This window comes from Solanum dulcamara, chromosome 8 (genome assembly GCF_947179165.1).
Source record: "Solanum dulcamara chromosome 8, daSolDulc1.2, whole genome shotgun sequence".
Taxonomy (NCBI): Eukaryota; Viridiplantae; Streptophyta; class Magnoliopsida; order Solanales; family Solanaceae; genus Solanum; species Solanum dulcamara.
This window is the reverse complement of record NC_077244.1, coordinates 77,733,312-77,760,465: the sequence shown is the minus strand read 5'-3', so window position 1 is coordinate 77,760,465 and position 27,154 is coordinate 77,733,312. Positions and strand designations below refer to the sequence as shown.

General features: G+C 36.2%; 3 protein-coding genes across 4 annotated transcripts; 2 read left to right on the top strand and 1 right to left on the bottom strand.

The window, feature by feature from the left end:
* Positions 1–1,756: 1,756 nt before the first annotated feature.
* On the bottom strand, positions 1,757–11,317 carry LOC129901254 (oligoribonuclease-like). Of its 2 annotated transcripts, none has more exons than XM_055976384.1 (9): positions 11,194–11,317; positions 4,540–4,670; positions 4,250–4,324; positions 3,650–3,726; positions 3,139–3,220; positions 2,955–3,010; positions 2,484–2,570; positions 2,216–2,306; positions 1,757–2,093 (listed from the first exon to the last, which is right to left on the bottom strand). In XM_055976384.1, the coding sequence occupies exons 2-9, from the start codon at positions 4,661–4,663 to the stop codon at positions 2,035–2,037; spliced, it is 651 nt and encodes a 216-aa protein (XP_055832359.1). In that variant the 5' UTR covers positions 4,664–4,670; positions 11,194–11,317; the 3' UTR covers positions 1,757–2,034. The 2 variants fall into 2 exon arrangements, with proteins under 2 accessions (XP_055832359.1, XP_055832358.1); XM_055976383.1 differs by having other exon boundaries at positions 1,757–2,100; positions 11,194–11,312.
* Positions 11,318–13,321: 2,004 nt separating this feature from the next.
* LOC129899237 (mitochondrial import receptor subunit TOM40-1-like) lies at positions 13,322–24,989 on the top strand. The gene is made up of 12 exons (XM_055974120.1): positions 13,322–13,594; positions 14,294–14,375; positions 14,489–14,588; positions 14,672–14,767; positions 14,863–14,913; positions 15,108–15,173; positions 17,126–17,227; positions 20,463–20,531; positions 20,618–20,701; positions 21,736–21,831; positions 22,078–24,268; positions 24,495–24,989. The coding sequence occupies exons 1-11, from the start codon at positions 13,459–13,461 to the stop codon at positions 22,132–22,134; spliced, it is 939 nt and encodes a 312-aa protein (XP_055830095.1). The 5' UTR covers positions 13,322–13,458; the 3' UTR covers positions 22,135–24,268; positions 24,495–24,989.
* LOC129900212 (pentatricopeptide repeat-containing protein At1g55890, mitochondrial-like) lies at positions 23,335–24,299 on the top strand. Its single transcript, XM_055975140.1, has 2 exons — positions 23,335–23,750; positions 23,861–24,299. Exons 1-2 carry the CDS (start codon positions 23,335–23,337, stop codon positions 24,297–24,299), a joined length of 855 nt encoding a protein of 284 aa, XP_055831115.1.
* Positions 24,990–27,154: the final 2,165 nt, after the last annotated feature.

The window sequence follows — 27,154 nt, the reverse complement described above, 5'->3', positions numbered from 1 at the left end:
CTATACTGGGTATGTTGTTATTGTTGTAGGAATGGATGTTGTTGAAACTTTGGAGCTCTTAGACTTTTAAGTTCGTTGTTTGTGGGGATAAAACTTTAAGCTTTGAAGTCTTGGTGATACTTATAAGGCAATAAAATGTTTGTACTTTCTTTACAGGAGACAACTGTAGCTGATCTATGGAGCACTCAATGACTTGTCTACTGCTGAGGATAGTTTAAGGTGGGATGGTGAAAGTCAAGGTAATTATACTTCAAATCTGCTTACAAGGAGTGCAATACTTCAACTTTCAAATTGAAGACTGGTCATGGAAATTGATATGGAAGGTGAAAATACCTTACAAGGTCGCATGTTTCACCTGATTATTATCCAGAGGAGCAATGCTCACCCGGGTAATCTTGGTAGGAGAGGATATCCTATCGATTCTACATGTTTATTTTGTGGAGAAGAGTTAGAAACTACTCCACATCTCTTTTTGCACTTTACAGTGATTTTACAATTATGGAAAATGTTTCTCAGCCTCAAGGATATAGGTCGGGCTATGCCTACAAACTATGTAGATGTTCTAGCAAATTGGAACAGAGAAGGTGCCAACTCAAACCAAAAGGAGAGAGGAAAGGTCATTCTATCAAAACTAGTTTAGTGTATTACGTTTCATCAATTCTCAATATGTAAACCTTTAATTATCAAAAAAGCAATATATATATATATAATTATTGATCGAAAGAATTTGTTTGGTAGATTTTTAATAATTTTTCTCTTAGTCGGGAAGTATGTCATTAAAGTTTATGTGAAGTACATCTTGTTATATTGCCTCGGAAGCTCGTTGCTCTTGTGAGGTGTTGATAACTTTTTGTCATTATTATTAGCTGTTTGATTGGCTTAAATTGTGATTTCGATTGTTGAGTTATCACATTATCGATTAGATGTGACTCGTTCCTTTGGCCTTGTTGATTCTCGCATTTGTTGGATTACGATCAATTGGCCGAGCTTCATAGTAACACCTTTTAGGCTTCAATTAAAAGGTTTGTTAAAGGCCATCCTCCTCCTCGACATGATCCCTTATAGTGCATAGTGTGATAAAGCTAGCTTACTATCGATAAATAACTTGTAGCCGTAGTTCTCCATGTTGGCCATTTGATTATAAAAGTGAATGAAAATATAAATCAAGTTATTTTAATAGTTAATTATGCTTAAAATAAATATTTTTTTCAAATTTTGATCATAGGTGGCGGTTATGAATTACGATGATGACATTTTTTTTTGACATTCTAGTAAAGTTGTTGTCATGTGACCAGGAGGTCACGAGTTCAAATCTTGGAAACAGTCTTTGGCAGAAATGCAAGGTAAGGTTGCGTACAATAGACCCTTGTGGTCAGGCCCTTCTCCGGACCCCGCGCATAACGGAAGCTTTAGTGCACCGGGCTGTCCTTTTTTAAGGACGTTTAAATGGGATTTACAGTTTGTCGGATTAAAATTTGATTTGATTATGAAAAATAATTCTTTATGCCAATTATTTTTATGTTAAATCTTGAACATGATTACACGTGATGATATTAACATGAATTGATATGTGATAAGAATGTAAGTCATATTGTTTAATTTCTAGAGATGCTTAAATCACTTGAATACGAATTTGATCATAGCTTTGGAAATGAAGAATTTTTACAAATTTCAATTGACCTATAATTAGGTAAGTTCATTAAACACGGCCAAGTTAGATATACTCATTGCTATGCAGTGATGGATTTTGAGGTCGTTAAGATGAATTCTTTGAGCTATTACATAAATATTTCCAAGTGACTAAAAAAATACATATGATAGCCAATAATGTGATAGTATAAAATCAGTTTATCAGACATGGCTGAGCTCATAATTTAGACCAAAGACCACTACATCTAAAAGCCAGAATCACTTTACACTGGCTGGTAACACCACATTTTGGGAATCATCATCATGAGATGAGTATTTCCTTTCACTGTCACTTTTTAGACTTGGAGGCTTTGAATATGTGCTCCTTGAAGTATTTGAGTTCAGCTATGCTCTCCTTAATGTCATCCATAGCTCTGTGCTTGTTTTGCTTTTTAGGAGCCTTCCTGTTGTCTAAGTCAAAACCAGCAAAATACAACCATGTAAAATGGAAATTGATGAACAAAGATTGCAACCGATATATACATTGGATAGACCAGATAAACCTTAAAATGCAGTATAGTTTTACCTCTTGGATACCAACGAAAACAAAGTGCCTTTACGCTGCTGACGTCAACAAGTACATGTGAAAACAAACTTGCCAAATTTGGCATATACTTCTGTAACAATTAAATTAGAATGAGAAAGAGTAAATAACTGGTGATTTTACATGCCTCAATATCGAAAGGCTGACTATAATAGAAATATAGAATAATCTTGAAGTTCAATGGAATCATCTATTTGTAGAGAAGTTCCTCAAAATGGTATCTATAGATTCAGACAAACACACACCATACCTTCAAAAAAAGAAGATCTGTATAGACTGAATTTCCTGCGAGCAGTGGTGTATACGTCCTTATATTTCTCTTGACAAATTCAACAACCTGCACGATGCAAGGGAAAAAAAGGAAGATTAATCTAAGAAACGAACTTGTAGAACCCACCGCACATGAGGAATGTATGTGAATCACATGTTATCTTAAGCCAAAAGGCCAAGAAAGGTGTGGATGTCTGTGGGTTCTTTTACATCCAGAATTGCCATGCATCATGGCAACAATATCAAACATGCAGCTAAAAAACTTGGTATGTGATAACATTCTAAATCTAAATTATTTTGAATAAATCATATGATCCTCTAGTCTGAAAGCAAAGGATACTGTCCATGACAGAAGCATATTCGAGACTCTTTGAGGATGTTTGGATTGTATTAAAAGCTGGTCAAAACGGCTTAAAAACATTCTTTTGGCTTATAAAAGGGAATATGATACCTGCATCTCGGCTTCTTCTTCAGTGATGGTACTCTTGAGCACCTTCTGAGTCAAACCTAAATTACATTAAGTTTCATCTTCGAACTAACATTAGAATCAACAAAATGTACTCTATAGTGAAATGTTAGTCGTATTTCTCATAAGGCAATCTTATAACCTCATGCATACACATTAAGCCACTTACCACTTGCCGCATGATGGCTCTGACACCATTCTCCCATATTGTCCAGACACTCCTTGGTTTGATGTATAACTAAATCAGGACCCTATTTTTGAAAGCACAAAATGAATTCCTGTTGGTAGAAGAATGAGAAAATATTGAAGAGATGTATAGGACGCACAAGTGATCACACACAGCAAAATTCTAATGATAGAGAAGGTGGACAAAATTCTGTAAATTACAGAAAAGGATATTACCACCCTAGAGCAAACTCAGCAAAGCGGAGAAAGAAATTTCATCAGCCAATTGGCATTATGGTGATTAGTACCATACATACTACTTCAGATCACTCCTCCTAACTTTGAACTATATTGTAATATTCAATCATCATCTCCCTTTACCTTAATAACCACATGGTCAGAGAAAATATCAACTTCAAAAAAGGTACGTGTGAAACTGAATAGCTGATGATGTTAACAGAGTGCAAAACTAGAATAGAAATATGGGATAAGTTAGAAAGGTGAGACAATTTTACCTCAATTGATTTGGTCAATTTTCCATCTGTAATTATACAAGCAATCTCCAATATCCTTTCAACTTCAATATCCAAACCTACACATGAAGGAAATGTCAAAAGAAAATTATACTACCAAATTTTCATCTTCAAGAGTATTTTTGGAGATGTACAATGCTGCCATTGTTTGTTACATCAGAATGTAAGATATCCAAGACAATATATGTGTCCAACTTATGTTTGGATCAAGTTGATAGACACTACAATTCTCCAGACTACGTTTGAGATGTGGCTATTCTCAATTTAATTGTATTGGCAACTCTTAACTCAAGGGAATCTCATCCTCCAAGTCTATCTACTAAGCAAGTATTATGTGCCACCTAACATAATCCAAGATCCATTGTTGGAAACACAGTGATAGTTTAGAGATTAAGGACCTATGGATTACTTGGGATTGAATGAAAATTGGTAGAACTCATATATATTAGGATAACAGAATTATTATCTTTCAGGATAATCAAAAGCCATATCTATATTTTGTGCAAAATATGTTAATTGATGTGCTTCAGTATGCGTTTTTAAGAACCAGACCAATTTCACGAGTCATGAACTAACAATTACCAGTCATCTCAAGATCAATCCATACAAGTGGCAATTCGTACTCTCCTGAGTTGTCATCTTTTTCCTTGGCTTTACCTGCAGAGTTCACAAATTGTCATTTTCTCGCATGGATAGCTAAATGTTTGGGTTTCTGGTACTAAATGAATGCTGAGGACTGGGGATTAACTATTATTCCCTCCTTTTCCTATTGACCATTCAATCATTGAACTATTCTTTTTTAACACAGCTATTGAGCTACAAATCTTAGTATGACGCAGGCACTTAGTTACAAATTCTGTACCCAGCCTTACCTCTTCCATTTACTGTCTCACTTTCCACAAGAGTTTCTGTGTCATCCTGGCTATCAGCGGCATCCAAATTCAGACATGAGAAGCCATTAGAGAGTTGATTCATTTTGTGAAAGCCTTTGATCATTAAGCTCCTGAGGAATGAAAAATAGGTTAATGTAGGACGATGATGTTTTCCCCGTAGGAACTAAAATAAATAAATCAAAGAAAACACTTGTTTCTGCAAAGGTGAGTACTACAACTTCTGAGTAAGATCAACTTTTTAAGAATCACTGAAAAGATCATGCTTAGTTGCACTCATCATGTCAAGTTCCACCATAGAGAGCCCAAGTTAGTAATAGAGCATAAAATATAATACAACTCCTCCACATCACCATCCTTTCATGAGTTAATCATGAATAGGTCTCTAGAATACTCAATGCTTCTTCTCGATTGCACAGGAATATCCAGAGGGAAGAGAGAAGAATATTCACTGCCATGCTAAGAAAATAAGCTGACAAATAAAACATGAAAGAAGGGAGTACGAACACCAGCAAGCCCTTCGCTTATATCAACTTTTCTATGTAGAATTATGCATATACTTTTTTGATGACCATGGTGTCCGGGTCAGCCAGTGTTCTGAAAGGCGCTCGCCTCTCGCCAAAGGCGACATGGCGAGGCGAGGCGATGGCTTGTCACCTTTTCTCTGCATGGCGAGGCGAGATCGAAAAGGCGACACAAGGCAACGAAATGGCGAGAGGCGACCAGGTGTGGCGAGGCGAGAAAGGCACAACATTCGAATTTTTTAAAAAAAAGAACTGATTTATTAATTAAAAGAAATTTTAGGTTTTTTTTGTTATTTCGGCAAACTTGCTAAGTCGCGACTCAGCCGCATGCCCGCATCAGTTTCTTTCTTCTTCTCTCGCTGTCTCACACAAGTCGACTGCTCAACTTCGTCTTTCTTCTTCAGCAATTTCTAAACAGCCAACAGGTACGTTTCTTCTGATCTTCTCTTCAGATCTTTCTTTTTCTTCTTCTTCTCTTTTTCAGTTTCCTTCTTCTTTTTCGAACTCAACTCAAGCACTCAGCAGTGCTCTGCGCCTCTGCCTCTGTTTTTCTAGTCTCTGTTTTTTTTTGGACTGAGTTCTGAGTTGCAGGCTTGCAGCAACTGCCAATATTTTTATTTTTATTTTTTAATTCTTCTATATTTTTTTCTCTTATAATCAATTTAGTTTTATACTAATTAACATAGTATTTATTTGTCCATAATTAGTTATTAACATAGTATTTATTTGTCCATAAATAGTTATTTCACGTAGGACATCTCGGACACTAATTGATGAAGAATCCGAGGAGGAGGAAGATGAGGAGCAATATAATCATAACGAAATGGATGTTGATCTTCAGGATTTTGATAATCTTGAAGAAGAATAGACTTTTAGAGTTTTAGTATTGTTTGTCAATTGTCTTATGAATTATTGGATCATTCAAGTTCTAGACTTTTAGTATCAACTATTAGTTTTTGAATTGAAAGTTCATTATTGTCCTCTGGTGCTGGTTCTTGCAAAAAATTTTGTTGGTGGGGGTGAGTTTTTCTTGATTTTTTTGCTTGTTTTGATTCTTGCTTAGAACAAAAGGCAAAGTTTTCTGTTAAGTTTTGTTTGTCGGAGTGCTGCTCGGTGATCGGAATCCCAGTTGGCTGAGGAACTAGCAGCTGCCAGAGATTTGGGAGGATTACTCTTCTGGGTCAGCTGTGTTCTGAAGCATTAGGCGATTGTTCAGGGCTGGAATTTGAGCTAGAGCTGAAGCATTTCATAGGGGCATAAGGTGTTTGACAAAAGTCCAAAAAGAAAAAGACAGATTCCATCATCAACAAGCTTCTCGCTCGTAACTCCGACGTGAACAGTGTTTTCCGGCGGCAACCAGGTTCATTTCAACTGGAGTTGGTTCCTCCAGTTTCCATATCTTTCCATATCTATTATTTATTCATATAGTTGTAGTTACATTTTGCTGACTTTAGACCTTTGAATAATTTATTAGTTCATACGCGTTTTCGTGGCTTTGGGTAGTGATGGTAGACTAGGATCATGTTCTCGCTCAGAGACGGGGATGGGGACGAGGGTAAGGAGGGGTAAGTGGGTTAAAGGAGCGTCTAGACTGAGAGTAGGTTCTTGGAACATTGGGACGTTAACGGGAAAATCGATAAAGCTAGTTAAGATTCTAAAGAAGAGGATGATTAACATAGCTTGTGTCCAAGAGACCAAATGGGTAGGTTCTAAAGCTAAGGAGGTAGACAGGTATAAGCTTTTGTTCTCTGGTAGATCGAAGTATAGGAATGAGGTAGGCATTTTAGTAGACAGTGATTTAAGGGACCAGGTGGTGGAGGTTAGGAGAGTCACAGATAGGATGATGTCGATTAAAGTGATCGTTGAAGGAATCACGTTGAACATTATTAGTGCTTACGCGCCGCAAGCGGACTTAGGCGAGGAGGATAAGAGGCGCTTTTGGGAGAATTTGGTCGAGTTAGTGGGAGGCATACCGCCTAGGCGCCTACTGAGAAACTTTTCGTGGGAGGGGATTTCAATGGGCACATCGGGTCTATTTTGGAAGGGTATGATGATGTGCATGGAGGCTTTGGCTTCGGGGACAAAAATAGAGGAGTTTCACTTTTGGATTTCGCAAGAGCTTTTGGGTTGGTGATAGCCAATTCGAGTTTCCCAAAGGAGGACCACTTGGTAACCTTCCGTAGTTCGGTGGCTAAGACTCAGATAGATTTTTTACTCCTTAGGAAGGATGATAAAGGTCTGTGCAAAGACTATAAGGTCATTCCGATCGACAACCTTACGATCCGACATAAGCTTTTGGTGATGGATTTAGGGATCAAGATGACAAGGAAGAAGAGGGTCGGGGATGACCGACCTAGGATCAGATGGGGGAGTTTGACCACGGCTAGTGCCCTGAAGATGGGAGAGAAATTGAAGGATATGGGGGCTTGGGATAGTAGTGGGGATGCGAACAGTATGTGGGATAGGACGGCTAGTTGTATTAGGGTTGTAGCAAGGGAAGTGTTGGGAGTCTCGACAGGAAGTCGTAGTCGGCATCGAAGAGACTGGTGGTGGAATGGAAAAGTACAAGGGAAGGTGGAAGCAATGAAGATAGCGTATTCGAAGTTGATAGAGAGCAAGGATGAGGTGGAGAAGTGGACGAATAGGGAACTTTATAAGATAGCGAGGAAGAAGGCGAAGTCGGCGATTTCGACAGAAAAAACGACAGCTTTTGAACGCCTTTATAGGAAATTGTTGAGGCTAGCCAGGGCGCAGGAGAAAAGGGCACGCAATGTGGAGCAAGTGAAGTGCATTAAGGACGAGCATGGAAAAGTATTGGTAGAAGAGATCCTCATTAAACAGAAATGACAGTCATACTTCTATAAACTCTTGAATGAAGAAGGGGACAGAGAGACTGTGTTGGAAGATTTGGAACATACATGGAGGCCTCACGATTTTGGGTGTTGCAGGAGTATTATGTTCGAAGAGGTTAAGGGTGTTGTGCGTAGGATGAGCTGGGGAAAAGCGACCGGACTTGACGAGATTCCTGAGAAATTTTGGAAGAGCGCAAGCTCGGTAGGTTTGGAGTGGCTAACTAGGTTATTTAATGTCATCTTTAAGACGGCAACGATGCCCGAAGAATGAAGGTCGAGCGTAATGATCCCTCTATACAAAAACAAGGGGGATATCCAAAGCTGCAACAACTATAGAGGTATCAAGCTTCTAAGTCATACTATGAAAATATGGGAAAGAGTGGTGGAGATGAGGGTGAGGAAAGGTGTGTCTATTTCAGAGAACCAGTTCAGATTTATGCTGGGACGCTCAACTACAGAAGCCATCCATCTTATGAGGAGACTGGTGGAGCAGTATAGGGAGAGGAAAAGGGACTTGCATATGGTATTCATCGACCTAGAAAAGGCTTACGATAAAGTTCCACGAGGGATACTATGAAGATGTTTGGAGGCTAAAGGTGTACCGGTGGCGTACATTAGGGTGATCAAGAACATGTATGAGGGTGTCAAAACAAGGGTAAGGACAGTAGGAGGGGACTCAGAGAAATTCCCAATTGTGATGGGGTTGCACCAAGGATCAGCTCTTAGTCCGTTTTTATTTACCTTGGTGATGGATGGATTGACGCGATAAATTCAAGGTGAGGTGCCATGGTGTATGCTTTTCACGGACGACATAGTTCTGATCGATGAGACTCGTAGCGGAGTTAACGCTAAGCTGGAGGATTGGAGACGTACCTTGGAGTCTAAAGGGTTTAAGCTGAATAGGACCAAGACAGAGTACTTAGAGTGCAAGTTCAGTAAGACACCTTAGGAGGTTGGCGCGGAAGTTAGGCTTGGTGACCAGGCCATCCAAAAGAAAGTAGTTTCAAGTACCTTGGGTCTATCATGCAAGGCAGCGGGGAGATTGACGATGATGTCACATCGTATTGGGGCAGGGTGGATAAAATGGAGGCTCGCTTCTGGTGTGCTAGGTGACAAAAAGGTGCCACCACAACTTAAGGGCAAGTTCTACAAAGTAGTGGTTAGACCGGCTATGTTATATGGGGCGGAGTGTTGGTCAGTTAAGGTCTCTCACGTTCAAAAGATGAAAGTTGTCGAGATGAGAATGTTGAGATGGATGTGTGGGCGTACCAGAAACGACAAGATTAGAAATGAGGCTATTCGACACAAGGTAGGAGTGGCCTCGGTGGAAGATAAGATGCGGGAAATGCGATTGAGATGGTTTGGGCATGTGAAGAGGAGAGACACAGATGCCCCAGTGCGGAGGTGTGAGAGGTTGGCCATAGATGATTTCAGAAGAGGTAGGGGTAGGCGGAAGAAATATTGGGGAGAGGTGATTAGACAGGACATGACGTAGTTATAGCTTACCGAGGACATGACCTTAGATAGGAGGGTGTGGAGGTCCCATATTAGGGTTGAGGGCTAGTACATAGTCTCATTATTCTTCCTTATTAGTAGGCGCATTAGCGCACTATAATTTCTTGTGCTCTGATCTCTGTTATTATCTATTTTATCTGTGTCGCTTTCGTTATTTGCTTACTCATATTACTTTGAACTTCTTAGCCTTATCTGACCTCTTTTGATGCTTCTATTGAGCCGAGGGTCTCTCGGAAACAATCATCCTGCCTTGGTAGGAGTAAGGTCTGCGTACACTTTAACCTTCCAGACCCCACGTTGTGGATTTCACTAGGTTGTTGTTGTTGTTGTTGTATGCTATTGCTATTGAGATTTTAGATATTTATATATGCAATTATATATTTTAAGAATTTGGTATTAATTGGCGCCTCAATTCAAGCCGCTCGCCTCACCGCGTGGCAAGACAGGGCATTGTTGCCTTTTGTCATCTTTCGCCGTCCAAAACACTAGGGTCAGCTTGCGTACACCTTGACTAATTCCACCTTCCACCATATTAATTATTAAGCACCAGGTAACTTTGTCCCCCATGGTTAGGACAAATAGAAAAAAAACACCTAGTGTTTTTGTCTCTTTTGGGATTTGTACCTGAGAACTTAGCATATTTTGTTGCTTTTAAGATTTTTCTCTGCCTCATATAGCAGCTAGATGTTATTGTTAGAACATGATTATGCTCCCTCTTAGTCACACTATTTCACCTTACGCTTGTTGTTTCCTTCGACAATCTATTTGAATTGATAGAAACTAAACATTTAATGTCAAACAACCAATATCCAAAGAGCACAAAAAATTCCAAATGAATAAAAGGAGCTCGCTCAGCTGTCAGGAAGAGCCCTTGATCAACTGTCATTCAGCAAATGTATCACCACAGATGAAGTTCTAGCATTACCAGGTGGACAAGGGTACTATAGCATAGCCTCATCAGAACAAGTGCAGAGGAGTGCGTGTGGTATGACTAAACCTTTTTTTTTAAGGGTTACAAAAAGCTGTCCTAAACTAATTAAGTAGAGACTAATGCTCTCTATCTTTCCAGTCATATGCATATCTGCTTACTCATCAATGTCTCTTCACTAAAATCATATCATATGTGACATTTCCTTGAACCCCCGCACTCCCTTCAGCTTTCTAGTGGGTAAAGAAGTAGAGACTTAGTAACGTCAGCTATTGACTATACACACACACAAAAACACAAAGTAATTGTAGGTATGAAGCAGCATAAGTTCAGCAGAAGCTTTGGCTCAAACCCTGTATTTGTGTTTAAAAGTCCACTCAATATATACAAATAACTTATCAAGAATCCAGTAAGCTGAATATTCTATAATCCAAAACTCATATCTCCGTCCAATAACTGGAAAAAAAAAGGAGCACGGCGAAAAGCCAACTTTCTTTTTTTTGATTCGTTTGACGAACTCAAACTTGTAGCTCGGCCTCTAAAATCATTCTTTATCTTTTCTTTTTGCCCTTTTTTCTATTAACAGCACTCTGTATCTACTACTAACTTAAAATAACTGAAGCGCCAAAATGTTGAAACGTGAAAAAAATGCAATAAAGCAAGAATTAAAAAAAAAAGTTCTTGGTAGTATGTCATTTTGTCAAACACATAATAATCATCCTGACATAGACACAAATAAGTTGTATTTGTGTATACATATACATAGAGCTGTGAGAAAAAATAAGGCCGTGGGAAGGCATGGGAAGGGAGAGTTTACCGGCAGCAAGGGCTAGCGGGGTCGTCGGAGGTGGCTTCAGTGCTCGAACACTATTGACTGGTCAGAAAAGACCAAAAAGAAGGGACGGTGTAATTAATTATTTCTTCTCAGTTTCAAAATGTGGGGTAAAGTGGGCCGTATGTCTTTTTTGGGTCATTTCCCCAAATATGGGGGTAATAGTTAATTATATTTTATTTTTATTTTTAAAAATTTTTATAGAAATCTTTTTAATCTGATGAAATTCGAATACATTTTAAAAACACCTCGATATATTGTGCTCAGTTTCATAATATATCTATCAACATTTTGATATTCTCGTCTCAGTTTGAATACATTATTCAACATTCTGATATATCACGTAAAGTTATGTATCCAATCGATACATCGCGTACTGATGTATCTGAGAATAAGAGAGTAGAGATTCTTGTAATTTTGGTAAATGGTAGAAAATTTTGGAAAATATGGTAAAATAAATTGTGTGTTTATGTAACTTTTCCTAACTTTTTGCCCTCAAATTTGATGATCTTTATTTTTCACTTTTCAATATCCATTTTAATTAATAAATAAATAATTAAATTTTGACATTAAAAAAATAATTAACTTTTCATAAGGCATAAATTTATATTTTTATATCATTATAGATATCTCTTAATGACGAAATAAAAAAGTAACTTATTGCTACATAAATTTACATATTCATATCATAATATTCTATGAGCTATTTTATATGTCGAAAAAATATTCTACCTCTTCCTCCATTTGAACGAGACAAGCTACTTTTAGCTATGAGCCTCTTTTCCTTCGGTCCAATTTTTCGAAGATAACGTTCAATTTGCATATGTTAAGTATATAGCTAGCGCTTCTTTAGAGTCATGTATATTCAGAAAAATATATATAATACATAAATTTACACATATATATTTTATTGTTCCATATTAGTTATCAAAAAAAAAATATCTCCAAAAAGGATAAAATAATATATGTACTAAAAAAACACAACTTCAATTTCTGAATACTAAAACAAATTCTGAAAGATACTATATAACTTATTGCATCACTTCACTTGTATGAAATTTATGCCAAGCGAAAAAATATATATAATTTCAAAAGGTAAAAAACTCTAAATACTTTAATTCACAAAAAGTTATTAAATGAGCAGTAAGAGGAAAATTAAACGCCTTGAATTCGAGGGACAAAAAATATACACAATTTTGTTTGAAAGGCAATTCATGCAAAAAATCAACTTTTATGCTCTGAACTTTTATATTTGTAAGTGTTGAGTAAACTTTTCATGTGGTATCTATTTAGATATTGTTATTTAATTTGTATTTTTTGTATGTTTATTTACTTGAAAATAATTTTAAACACATCATATATGAAGTTAGTTTTGATAAAATTCTGACAAAAAATGACAGAATAAAGCCATACATAGCCTAAAATTCAAATAGAAATAATTAAATTTCAGCCATATAGACTTAAAATTCATACAAAAATAACTAAATATCAATTATATATACATAAAACATCAATTATATGTAACTTCAACCTCTCACAAGATTAAAACTATTTTATGATAATCTCAAAATTAAATATTTGTTCACAATCATTGGCACTCGGATAAGATTTTCACAATGTATTTCATTTGAACATTAGCATTTAACATGCACCTATTACACATTTATCCGTTTTAAAATAATTTCATACACTATCATATCACTAAAGTTCATTTGAAAAAGCATACAAATAAGTAACTTTTCAATCTCATCTTTCAAATTTTATAAAGTTTATCATCTATGGATATAAGAAATATTAATTACATTATTCATTAAAATATATCATGTTTATAAATAAAGCGATTATTAAAATGCTATTGGTATTGTTTAATATATGTTTCTGCAAATCCACTTTCGTCTTTATATGGATCAATCTTCTCATCTACATAAACATCTTTGAAGCCTTTTTTGATTTTCTTATTATTGTTATGCTTTATTTAAAGTAAAAATTTATTTAAATTAGTTATATAAAAAAAACCTCTTTATCCTCATAAAATAAAATAAAAATAAAAATAATATTGCCGATTAAAAACGGGTCGGGTTCTGCCGAACTGATTTTAGGGGTTTTATGAGGGTTTTATATTTTACTCGCCGCTCTCACTGAACTCCCTTCCTCTCTCCTATATCTCTCAGGCCAAAAAGAAGAAGGACATCGGCTTTTTCTTCTTAAATTGCTGTATTTTTTTTCTTCACATTTTCCTTTATTTACACAATGGCGACTCTCGTCCATCCGGAAACCACAGCTTCTCCGGCAGGTTCAAAGCCGACGGTGATCGAACCGGAGAAAGTCGATTACTTCAACTTGCCATGTCCCATTCCTTATGAAGAAATCCACCGTGAAGCTCTAAGTTAGTATTATACTTCATCTCTCGTTTGATCATTGTGTTTGATTTCATTCCATTATTTTTCTCTGACTTCATTTGTAGTGGATTTAAATTGAGGTGAATAGTGTGAAATGGATTTAAAGGATTAATATTAGCAACCCTCACTAGTTTTGGATTGAGATGAGGTGGTTGTAATCTTTTGATCCAACTTGCTGCAGATTGTTTACTATATAATTAGGCTGAAATGTAATTGAAGCTTTTAATTTTAGCTACATTATTTTGTTAATCTAATTGATAATATCAGATAAATTTGAAGTTCGGGTGCAGTAGATGCTAAATTGCTAGCGTAAGAAGGGTTATATGGGTTATTAAGACGAGAAACTGTGTGGTATAGGATCTGACAGCAACATTGTAGCTCCTATTGTTTTACAGTGACTGGATTTAGTATCAGCTAACATTTGGATAAATAGACATGGGATCAAACTTGTCGGATTCCCAATCCACTGCAACTTAGATTAGTATTGAACTGCTAGCAGAAGTTTTAGTGCATGTAAACACTGTTAATGGTTGGTTAGTATTTTTGTTCATGTTAGTGTTGTTACTGTCATCAACATTATGTCTGTAAGTCATATCCAGTGCCTGGCCTGCTGTTAAGGCCGTCATTTATTGGTGTATGCCTGTATACACAGGATGAATTAATTAATGCATGTGTTATCTTGGCAGTGTCTTTAAAGCCTGAGCTTTTTGAAGGCATGCGCTTTGACTTTACCAGAGGACTTAACCAGAGATTTTCACTCAGTCACAGGTAGATTTGGCATTTCTAAAGACTCATATCAGATTCATTACTATGCTTTCTCCTTTCTTGGAGGGAGAGGGATATTTTTGCAATTGTGAAAGTCTGCTTCCTACTTCTGTTAGTGTTTTCATGGGGCCCACGGAACTTCCTACTCAGTCTACAGATGTAGTCAAAATTCCAACTGCTCACTATGAGTTTGGTGCCAACTTTATAGATCCAAAGGTGTGTATTTGATACTATACCTATCTAGTGTATGAAGCCCATATGATTATCTAATTGTTGGAGCAATGACTGTTTCCTGAAAGATGATGCTTTTCGGGAGAGTAATGACAGACGGTAGGGTGAATGCAAGAGTGAGGTGTGATTTGTCTGAGAATCTTGCAATGAAGGCTAATGCACAGGTATGCATATTTGATTGCTTACCTCTGATAGTGTCAGCAAGCAATTAATATATATCAAGAATAAGCCATATAACTCATATTTTTCTACTTATCAGTTAACGGGTGAGCCGCATATGTCGCATGGCATGGTTAATTTTGATTACAAGGTACTTTTCTTTACTTTTATGCACAAATTTCGATGCATGCAAGTCATTGGATTTAATTCACGCTTTCAGTTGGAATGTCATGCGACATTCTATTTCTGATTCAGTCAACCCGTACTATGCACAAACTACGGTATGGTCTAGACGACTTAGGAAGACTAACAATTGTATATTCTTGTCTTTTATTGTTTGTAAAGGGTAAAGACTACAGAACACAATTTCAATTAGGGAATGGTGCATTGTTTGGAGCAAGCTACATCCAGGTAAACAATCAAGACTTGCAACTCAGCAATTTAGGCAATGAAAGACATCATTAAAAGCAATAATTTTTTTCAAAAGTAAATGGCCTTGTCTCTGGTCATTTGTAGGAAAAAATGATTTAAAGGTCTCACACATTTATGTTCACAAGTTATATGAAAAATCTTGAAGTTTCAAACAGAGTCAATTTTGATTCAAGCGAGGGAACACCACAATATCACAAAGTTGGAATAAGGCGTTGGAGGTTTTGTATCAAGGCTAGATTAATACAACAACAACATACCCAGTGAAATCCCATAAGTGGGGTCTGGAGAGGGTAGAGTATACGCAGACCTTACCACTATCTCATGGAGATAGAGATACTGTTTTCGAAAGACTCTCGACTTAAAGTAACAATCCCAAGAAAGGGAGAATCACAGTATAATATATATATATATATATATATATATCATAACAGTCGAAACGAAAGACGATGCAAATTCTATAAGACAAGCACAATACCAATATCAAGATAATGAGATAATCAAGGGCAATAACAACACAACTATAATGGTACGCCTAGATCTAAGACCAACCCTAAACCATCACAGGGCAAGACAAACATTCTACCCCTGCTAGACTTCTATCCTTACTAGCCTTCTACCCTAATATGCGACCTCCACTCCTTGTCTAAGGTCATGTCTTCGGTGATACGAAGTTGTGCCATATCTTGTCTAATCACATCTTCCCAATACTTTTTCGGTCTATTCCTACCCCTCCGCATAGCCCCCAAATCCAATCGCTCACACCTCCTAATTGGGGCGTCGACATACCTTCTTTGCACATACCCAAACCATCTCAGTCTCGCTTCTCTAATCTTGTCTGCCACAGAGGCCACTCTCGCCTTCTCCCGAATAACCTCGTTCCTAATTTTATCACTCCTAGTATGTCCACACATCCATCTCAACATTCTCATCTCCGCAACATGCATCTTCTAAACATGAGAGTTCTTGACTGGCCAGCACTCCACACCATATTGTAATGATGGCCTAACTACCATTTTGTAGAACTTACCTTTAAGTTTGGGTAGTACCTTCTTATCACACAGGACTTCAGAGGCAAGCCTCCATTTCGTCCATGCTACCCCAATATGATGCGTGACATTATCGTCAATGTCCCCACTATTCTGGATGACGGATCCAAGATACTAATGAATATCACGATGGCAACTGGGACTGAGACTTAGCAAAACCGGGAGATAGAGCAAGAGAAAATAGCATGGAAGTTTCTTTTAGTGTCAGCGAGAGATAAATCCTGTAGTGTCTCTATTTCATAAAAATAATAACACGTTGTGTGTCAAAAAATAGAATTTGGGAAAAAGCAAAGAAGAGAAAAAACTAGTGACTAATGCCAGCTTAAACACTACCTTCGATGCCCAACTTGAAAATTACCGAGATATCTTAGTTTAGATGTAGAATCTAAAAAATGTTCCTCACCAACCTCATGATCCTAAAAACTAAAGTGGTAAGAAAAATAACAAACTGATCGTGCCACTCTTTACTCTATATGATGCGCCATTTATGCATAAATCTTTGATTTTTTGTAAAGACAGTTTCTTGATTGAGTGAAGGTCATCTCATGTGAATAATAGTGCATACTTATGATATCTTTGAATTTAAAAGGCAGTATCTACTCAATGGCCTGGAGCTCTTGAATCAAACATAAAATAACGATAATTTCAATAACTTCCAAGGGACTTATTACACGCCAACAACTGGAAGCAATTTGATATTGCAGTCTTCATCACTAATATATAAGTAGGATAATTTTTTGCTTATGCTTCCTTCGATCATGGTTGGAGTTCATTTTACTTATTTTTTGGGTATGTGTCACATACATTATATTTCTTTCAATCCTCTTGATCAAGCAATGTATTTCTGTATTAAATTTCCTTACGACACCTTTATATCTTTTGTAGAGTGTCTCTCCACATTTGTCTCTAGGTGGTGAAGTGTTCTGGGCTGGTCAGCATCGGAAGTCTGGCATTGGCTATGCTGCTCGTTACAACACAGATAAGATGGTAAAGTGCCTGTTATTAGATACTCCTATTAGAGTAGCGTGCCTTTTTTTCTTTTTCCATTTTTAAAAATTAAAATTTGAAGGTATTATGATAATAACAAGAGATATAAATGTATGAAAAAACATTTAGAACATGAAGTTATTAATGGATGTTAGCGCAGAGGTGGACCGATGTGTTAGGGGTGAGGATGCACCGGCACCGGGAATCCAAGAAGTAGAGATATATTAGTTGTAGTACCTGCATGCACAAATCACCATCTGGTGCATTGAGAGAAGACTCGATCAAACCCTCCATATTGAGAGAAAAATCTTAATGAATTGAACTAATTTTGTTTTATCGTTTGCTTGCTTATAAATAAAAAATCTATTAAATTGAATTGAAATTAACCACGAACTAACTAAATATGATCGCTGTTAGAATAGGAATAGGAACAAGAATAATATATACAATCCTACTTAGAATAGGAATAGGGATAGAAATAGTATATAGAATCCTACTTAGAAAAAGATTGTATTGTAGTGTCCTAGTTGGAAAAGGAGTCTAATATAGTGTCTATAAATAGGGTTTCAATGTAATAATGTAGAGACACAATTCAATAATATTTTTCTCCTATATTTCTCATATGGTATCAGAGCTTCTACGATCCTGGTAGAGAATCAAAGAGTTTCCGCTGTCGGCGGGCGGCTATAACCCATATATGTTGCCTGTCTGGCCAATGGTTATGTTAACAAAAGTATGATCAATGATATATGCATGAACCCAACATTCAGTGGAAGAAAACTCAGTCAGACATGTCACCGTGTGTCAAATTTCGGTGACTTTTTGAGACTATTTTGTGTCAACCCATATCCATCAGTTTTGTGTAGCACTGTGCCATCTTTCCGGTGACTACTCTTTTCATATTCGATTTGCATAGCACCGTTCATCTTTTCGGTGACTACTTTCTCATATCTAATTTGTGTAGCACCGTGCCATCCTTTCGGTGACTACTTTCTCATATCTTATTTGTGTAGCACCGTGCCATCTTTTCTGTGACTATTTTCTCATATTCGATTTGTGTAGCACCGTGCCATTTTTTCTATGACTACTTTTTCATATTTGACTTGCATAGTATCGTTCTTTTCGGTGACTACTTTCTTATTTGTGTAGGGTCGTGTCATCATTCCGACCCTACCCATATAATTCTCTTCCTAAGTAGACTCGTGCCATCATTCCGACCTTACCACATAATTTTATTTCTCAGATTGTGACTGCTTTCAGCCATCAAATCTAATACTCCGACGTATGCGCATGTTCTAGCCAGTTTTTCGGTGACTTTCTTATTTAATATTGACTCATCTATGGATTCCAAAACGATCCATATATTTTATATCATGTTTTGAGCACTTTTCAGGTGATCATTAAACTGTAAAGAAGTCTATATGGAGCAACCACATAATTTTGCTGCTTAGGGGGAGTTTAGTAGCCTTGTATGTCGATTACGTAAGTCACTCTATGGTCTGAAACAGTATTCTCAGGCTTGGCTTGGGAAGTTCAACACTATAATTCATGAATTTATCACTCAGTGTTTTATCGACATAATGCATCAAATTCAATATTTCATGAGAAGACTAAGCACATTGAGATTGACTGTCAATTTTGTGAAATCGAGTGATCAACTTGCAAATATCTCACCAAGCCCCTCATCAGTCCTCGTATTAATTACATTTGTAATTTGTAACAAGCTAGATACATATGACTTGTATGCACCAGCTTGAAGGGGAGTGTTTAGAATAGGAATAGAAACAAGAATAATATATACAATCCTACTTAGAATAGGAATAGAGATAGAAATAGTATATAGAATCCTACTTAGAAAAGGATTGTATTGTAGTGTCCTAGTTGGAAAAGGAGTCTAATATAGTGTCTATAAATAGGGTCTCAATGTAATAATGTAAAGACACAATTCAATAATATTTTTCCCCTATATTTCTCACAATCGCTATCATCGGTCTTTATGTCTGGTGATATATTTGCATTTAATGTAAGGGGTCATTTGGTAGAGTGTGTCAGCAAAAATAAAGCATGCATTAATTGGGTGTATTAGTAGTACCTTGTTTGGTACACTTTTTCATGGCATGTATAACTAATGCTTGCATTACTAATACCATGGATTTTTAGGTATTAGTAATGCAAGGGGATTTAATGCTTGCATTATTATGGTTAAAAATCCAATTACCCCTCAAAACTTCTTTTACATCTTTTCCATCATAATTGTTGAGGATATTTTTATAAATAAATATTTTTATGCGATGCATGTTATTTTTTAATACACTAAACCAAACAATGCGTAAGAAATATTCTATGTATAATTAATGCAAGCATAACTAATACAAACATTACTAATATACTCTATTTAGCATTATTTTAATACACTCTACCAAATGACCCCTAATAGTGCACCCGTGGCCGTCAGATCCTGGGTCTGCCTCGAGATATTTGTTGTTTAATTTTTATTAGTATTAGACAGATCTTTGGGGATATTATTTTAGCGTTTTTTTCTTTTTTTGGAGGCATTTGCCAGCAACTTAAATCGACTTGGCCTATTTTATTTCCTTGTGATTTGTTTCCATAAATTAATGTGTTTTTATCGTGCCAATTAGGCGTTCTGGATTATAATTATGGTCTAGTGATTTACACATGCATGTCAGGAAAATATTTGATCTATTCTTTTAAAAAGGAAACTACTTGATGTATTTCCCGTTCTAGCCCTATTGTTCTTTTTACTCCCATTTGTTAACTGTGTTTGCTTACATAGTCGTCATTCTTAAAAGTTGATGGACTTCAATTTTTACCATTAGGCATTTTGTTCTCCTCTTAAAGGATTCAACTAGTAAGCTCCATTGAAAGAAATCACTGGAAATGTTGAGGTCATTGTTGGGATCTCCCTATTTTCTGTGTATTATCAACTCCTTTAGATTAATTTGAAAGGTTTTCTGGAAAGCAAATTGCTTTATATTTGTAGCTTGTCTTAGTATTTTTGTGATACAGAATTTCACAGAATCGAAGCTGTTTCTTTTCTTCCCTTTTAAAACATATTTAAGCAGTTTACAGAAACACCTTTATCCATTGCGTTTTTATTTACTGATTTCACCAGAATTTAGTATTTATGGTTTTTTGTTTAATGAGTGTGCTACAACTTGCTTGTTTGATTCAAATTTTCTGTTAGTTAGTGCATGTTTCATTCTGCCTGCAGGTTGCTACAGGGCAAGTTGCTAGCACTGGAATGGTTGCACTGGGCTATGTTCAGAAAGTTTCTGAGAAGGTTTTAAAAAGACACTCCCCATTCTAGAGATAGAGTTAATGATGAGTGGGTTTGGTAATTTTCCTTAAAGACTTTCTTCCATGCAGGTGTCTCTAGCATCAGACTTTATGTACAACTATATGTCTAGGGATGTTACAGCAAGTGTTGGTTATGATTACATCCTGCGGCAGGTAATTTCTGTGGCAAACAAACAATAAGAAAATCTTTACAAGAAAGCTTTGCACTTGTGAGAGTTGTATTTTACTCGGTATCTATCTGTCATCTGGTTTTGGTGAGTGTATTGCACTGCTACAATCATGTGCGCTAGTTAAAATGGCGTGCATGTTTGATTCTGGCAAATTTATATTTTAGAGCTACAAACTGATTAAATGCAGTCTCCAAGAGATCATTTTTGCCATTAGGTTGACACCTTGATGCCAGAACAATGTCAATATTCTCATTCCCCCCTGTAAAAGACTCTTTGACTACCACTCTCTTCCATGTCCAGGTTATGCAGAGATAATCTGTGCACATTGTGTATGCAGCATGCTTTCTTGCTTGCTTTCTCATTTGCATCTCCTCATGTTCATCAGTTGAAAATAAGTATTAAATGGCTTCTTCATTTTTTGGTGGAAGAAGATACGGAGTAGGGAGGGTTCTGATGCCTCTTTCCCACACATAACCTGAAATCATCCCCTTTTATTAAATTAACATATGCTATTAAGCACTTTCTTATTGGCATTTCATTTAAGATTAGGCTATGAAATACTTTCAGCAAGTGTTTTAACTGCTATACATTTCAATTTGTCTTTTGTCACTACAGCACAATTAGAGGTTGCTGCAAACTACAAAGGGAACCAAGTTTCCTGAATTTCAGTTGTTGTATTGCCAATTGGCTCGGATCCACATCTTTTGGGTTTTTTTGCGATTGAACTATTTCTTTGGTTCGTGGGCTGTGTTATGCATAGTTGCAACTGAGGATATCTTTGCTGTTAAATCTTACGCATAAGATTAGGCATTATTCTTGTTGATACGCATATTAGCATGATCCCAAAAACAGTTGATACTTAATACTATAAGTCTAGACTTTCTCATGCTGTTTTGGGTGCGCATAGCTATAGTTGCCGCATTTATATTAAAGGTGGTCTGTGTTGGGATGGCTAATCAACAATATTTATGAAGACTTTGCATTCTTTGAAAATCAGTAATATTGTGTGCATTGCAGTGTCGTCTTAGAGGAAAGGTCGATTCCAACGGCTGTGTTGCTGCTTTCCTGGAAGAACGCCTGAACATGGGTCTTAATTTCATTCTTTCTGCCGAGGTAAGTGTCATATGTGCTGCAGGTCTAATCCTTTTTCTTTATATAAATACAAATGTTTCTTCACCATCCCTTCTCTCTTTTCTCGGGTGCAGTTTTTTCTTTCTTTAGGATGGCATACAACTTTTGATTATGATTTACTCTTTGAGCTTTTACTTTCAAAACAACTTTCCTTGCTTTTACAAGTCTCTTGTCTCTTGCACTTTGGCTACTCAGCTGTTATAAGTCTGCTCCTGATGGCACCTGCAGGTTGATCATAAAAAGAAAGATTACAAGTTCGGATTTGGGCTGACGGTGGGAGAATAGAGGAGGCAGACAGTTAGACAAGGATAAACTTTTAATCGATCATATTTGTGGAATTGAAAGCATCATAGGTGATTCTTTTCCTCAATAAGAATCAAGGCATCAGTTCATCGTAGGTGATTCTTTTCCTCGATAAGAATCAACACATCAGTTTTGATTTTTTATTGAGCAACATGCTATGGAGCATCAGGTGCTGCAACTAAGCCATCAGTAGTTGATTTTGTAGTGTGGTAATGGCATATTCATGACCAAATTCAAATGAAGGGCAAAATTGTTTTATTTCCTATAGCCGAGAGGCTTTTTTTTTCCCGATAGAGAAATATAATTCTGATTTAGTGTTTATGAATAGTGGCATTTGGTCACGCCTATCTGCACTTGAAAATTGTTAATGTAGTTCGTTTGCATTCATTACATGTTATTTGTGAAGTAAAGAGGCGTTAGAGGTGCACCATAAATGCTTAGCACATAAACCTGTAAAGATCTGTTAGAGGTGCACCATAAGGAAAAAAATGTGGCTTAGCGGTCGATGAAGTGTGTGAAAATGTGAAAGAATAACGTATGAAATAGTTTAGGCGTGCACATATTTATTGGGACACTATAGATCTCGACCGTGAAAAATGTACACTTCCACCTTTTGTCCTCCAATATCTTTATCAGTATCACTATTCGCTTCAAAGTCAGTCTTTACATCTCCATCAGTATTTTTATTGTTTCAGTTGTTCAAAACGATTGAAAAGGGTGGCTTAGTTGGTGCACTAGGTTTGGTATCCTGTAAGGGAGGTTAGGAATTAATTTTCCTGTCAATGTCTTTTCGAGCTTGTCGCATTGGTGATATTTGTGACCAATTGCACAGGAACATGCTTACCCAGTACATGACAAAATCACATTAATTTGTTACCAAATTGGGGCAAACATACATGAAGTGCGATACTGGTAAAGCTATTTTTTAGGTTCATGTTATAACTTTAAGATTTGAAGTTCATTGGCAAATTGCTACTCAGCGCCAAAAAAAGCAGTCAAATGCCACTTTTTCAACTGTCCGCCTCTGCGACGCATCTTCTCCGAACACAACCGCAAATCAGCCAGAAAAATCATAGACGTTAAAACCACTGAACCCACCAATCACACACCCAAGGAAAGGAATTGTAAATTTCATGAAAAGATCATCAATATGCCCTGAGTTCCGGCGCTGCCGTTTCAATTATGAAAAAGCCGTTCACCGCCTTGCGAAAGTCACACACTTACTCCGGCATCGAAGAAATTATCGAACATGAAAAACGCTACCCAGATATTCGAGACGATTCCTTTGTCGCTGGCTTTATGTTTCTGTACGGAAGTGCTAAGATGTATGATCATGCACGTAAACTGTTCGACGAAATGCCTCAACTAGATTGTCAGCGGAGTTTCTTTTCCTTCAATGCCCTTTTGGACCGCTGCTTCAGATCAGAGAGATATGATGAAATTGGCTTGCTGTTTCGTGAATTACCTGAGAAATTGTCAATTGTGCCTAATTTAATGTCCTATAACCTCGCGATGAAGGCGTTGTGCAAGGCTGGTTCTTTGTATTCTGCTGTGCTTTTGATGGATGAGATTGAAGAGATGGGATTAAAACGAATATTGTGACTTATAATACGTTGTTAAAAGCACTTTATGAAAGTGAAAGGCTTTCTGAAGCTGAAAACTTGTGGGTTAAGATGGAACAGAGAAATATTCTTCTTGCTATTTGCAGTTATAATGTTAGATTACGAGGTTTACTTAAAGTTACTGAGGTTTCAAAGGAGATTCAGTTGTTCGAGGAGATCGTTAACAAGGGTTTCAAACCGGACAAATTCAGCTACAATAACATGATAAAAACGTATGTTGATGAGAGGAATTTGGAGCAGGCTGATATGTGGTGTCAGAAGATGGTGCAAAATGATTGCCTGCTGGATACTGCAACGTTTCATATGCTTATTCCTTTGGCTTGTGACACAAAAAGATTTGATTTTGCGCTGCATTTGTGCATGAAAGCTATCGATTCACAAGTACTTGTTTATAGAGATAAAATGCAGAGAGTTGTTGTTGGCTTAGTTCAGCATTCTAAGATTGAAAATGCAGAGGAGCTGGTTGAGTTGGCCAAGTCTTGTAAGAAATTCCGGTGTGAGCTTTCGTTGCCTTTGCATAACTAGTTGTTTCTCACCCCCTTTTCACTTATGATTTGATCTTTTTCTCGTTTACTATTTTGCCTTGAAGATGAAGTACAAGTCTGAGGAATAGTTCATCTCCTTCTAAGAATATTATTCAAAGTTTTCATTTTTGATTTAATTCCATGTAGTAAGCATTTTTGTTTCTAATTCAAAACACTTATGGTGCTAACCTGGTAGACCAAGGGTTCAAAGTATCATGTGATATTTTTTCCATCTACCTAAGCATGGTTAGATGCTAGCTCATGAAGGGAGATTGTACAAGGCCAAGGACACCAACCATCCTGTTTCATATAATGTAAGACTCTTCAACACCCCACCTCACCTCACGGCTGGACATCAAGAGCGTGAGGAATTTATATGCGAGTCCAACCCCGGCAAACAATTATTGGAATGAGCTTTGCTCCGATATCATGTAAAGAAATTGATTTGATTGGGTCTAACTCAACCCCTAAAGCTAGCTCATGAAGGGAGGATTGTCCAAGATTATATAAAGAGACCACACATCTCTTTTTCATCCAGTATGACACTCTATAACGAGTACCTATACTGGTGTATGTTGGTGGGAGATTACAATTAATAGGTACTCAGTGAAATAGTCGAGATGTGCAAAATTGTTGTTCTTTCATGCAATGCTTTTAGTTTAAATTTGAACCTAAGGCCTCATTATTATAATTTTGATTAACTGACTTCATTGACCTTAAAGACATGCTCGTAAATAAGAGGGAAAATGTATTTTTAACTTTATTAATTAATGAACTCAATTAAAACACGCACATAGAAGATGATGTGTAAATGTACAGCAAAAAATGGTTGTAGCTCAGTGAGTTTCAGACGTATATCGATCTATACCTTTCAATTTCAACAATTTAAAATTATTTGTCTATAGTAGTACGTTACGTTTTCATTTCCTTCCAGACTACACACACAAATCATGGCTCTATTATGAAAGAAACAATAAAAACTAAAGTTTTAATTAATTTTGTATATCTGACTAAGTTCCACATGTCAATTTTATTTTTTCATGTTAATCAAGGGACTTACAACAGTACGCATAAAGTAAATCTCATTTCAATATAATAACATATAAATTACATAAAAGAGGTAAGTCTCTCTAGGCAAAAACTCGACCGGAATAGCATACACAAAATTTTATACTGAAAAATCTCTATTTAAAAAATCATCTGCTCAGTCAACTTAACTTGGATGCACATGACAATTTGATTCGACTAGGACACAAAATATATATGAAAATAACACCACAAAGGACGTGTCATACATAATACATTAGTGGATAATGAAGAGATTAAAGGTAAGCCGTGCAAATCAAATTCGACGTGCCTTGCCAAGCACACAAGAAAAAAAATTGAATTTCTTTCTTCGTTTGCAATTCTTATTTTTTTCGTATACTTGTGGCCAATCAACACACAACCACGGTTCAATTTCAATTTTAATATTAAAATAAATAAAAGGATTTAATTTATGTATTAAAGTAAATAATTTTTCATACTATTAACTATTTTTTGAATGATATTGGGCTGACATAAACTCTTAAAAGAATAAAACACCCAAAGGAACTTTGGTCAGAATAATTTTTATACTATCGAGGAAAGGTATGCCAATAATAAGAATCTTTATTTTATTTATTTCAAAGATGAAAAAAAGTTCTTAAATCAAGTCCATGACATTAATTTATTCCTGCCATGTTTGTCAGTGGATTCTTCATAATCAAGCAATTATTTCGTTTTATTAATTTTTTTTTTAAAAAAGAAGTGGCGGCTCCCTTTTAACAACATGCAAATTATGGTATGTACTCACCCTCTAAAAATATTCCAAACACATGATGATAATTGAAGACCTTTCATTCTGTGTACTTAAATTTCATATACTCTAATTAATTGCAACAAAGAAAAATATATGAATTCAAGATAATAAATAAGAGTATGATAATCAAAACACAAAATTTTTAAACGGCGTGTAAATAAAAAATATGACATATGATCAAGAAGGATTACAAAAATTTACGACGTAATTAAGTTTCTTTACCTATAAAAAAAAGAATAAAATTTGTGTATCTCTTATCTTACCTTTCTCATAAGCTACTTATTAAGCATCATCTAATTATGTGCCAACTATTGCGGTAAATATAGAGAATGCAAGTGTTATCCAGAGTAATTAAGCATGCACAAACCTTCTCATCGATATGAGCTCTTGAAAAAAATCAACTTGCTATTCCTAAAATAATTTTTATTTGTTGAATAATAACGTCCTTGATAACTACTTTTGTCTTAGTTAAGTATTTCAATTTTTTGACTCTCCTATAGTTGAATCTCACAAGAAGTATCTAAGACTACTTTACACATGCTCCACTTAACTTAAGAGCCAACATCCTGTAATTCAAACTGAAAACAATTTTTTGAAATTAACTGAAACTATCGTGAATATATTATAGGGAAATGGACACTTGTACCTAAAACAAGAAAGTTATTTAAAAGCAGCTATTTCCTTATTTTCAAATCCTCCGCTTTTAACTATTAATTTACGTTTAGTAGCTGATACTATCAGAGTATATATATATATATATATATATACCTTATATATATTTTGATAATCTGATGGTATCAAAGAGAAGTAGAGAACACTTCTCAGTTACTCCTTGACAGAGGCGGAGCCAGCTTATGTCGAACCCCCTTCGGTAGAATATTATACTATTCATGATTAAAATTATTTTTTATGTATGTATAGTAGATGTCGAACCACTTTTCAGCTAATTCGTGTGTTTACGTCTTCAGATTTTGACAATTGCAGTCCTTGATTCCATTAGAGAGAGAGAGTGTGTG

Excerpts from the sequence above, each read along its gene's own strand:
- LOC129901254 (XM_055976383.1), bottom strand. The coding sequence starts at position 4,663 with ATGATCAAAGGCTTTCACAAAATGAATCAACTCTCTAATGGCTTCTCA. Across the intron at positions 2,571-2,954 it reads AAGAAGAAGCCGAGATGCAG|GTTGTTGAATTTGTCAAGAG; the intron begins GTATCATATTCC and ends TGCATCGTGCAG. Across the intron at positions 2,101-2,215 it reads TTTTCGTTGGTATCCAAGAG|ACAACAGGAAGGCTCCTAAA; the intron begins GTAAAACTATAC and ends GTTTTGACTTAG.
- LOC129899237 (XM_055974120.1), top strand. The coding sequence starts at position 13,459 with ATGGCGACTCTCGTCCATCCGGAAACCACAGCTTCTCCGGCAGGTTCA. Across the intron at positions 13,595-14,293 it reads AATCCACCGTGAAGCTCTAA|TGTCTTTAAAGCCTGAGCTT; the intron begins GTTAGTATTATA and ends TTATCTTGGCAG. Across the intron at positions 17,228-20,462 it reads GTTACAACACAGATAAGATG|GTTGCTACAGGGCAAGTTGC; the intron begins GTAAAGTGCCTG and ends TTCTGCCTGCAG.
- LOC129900212 (XM_055975140.1), top strand. The coding sequence starts at position 23,335 with ATGAAAAAGCCGTTCACCGCCTTGCGAAAGTCACACACTTACTCCGGC. Across the intron at positions 23,751-23,860 it reads ATGGGATTAAAACGAATATT|TTATAATGTTAGATTACGAG; the intron begins GTGACTTATAAT and ends TGCTATTTGCAG.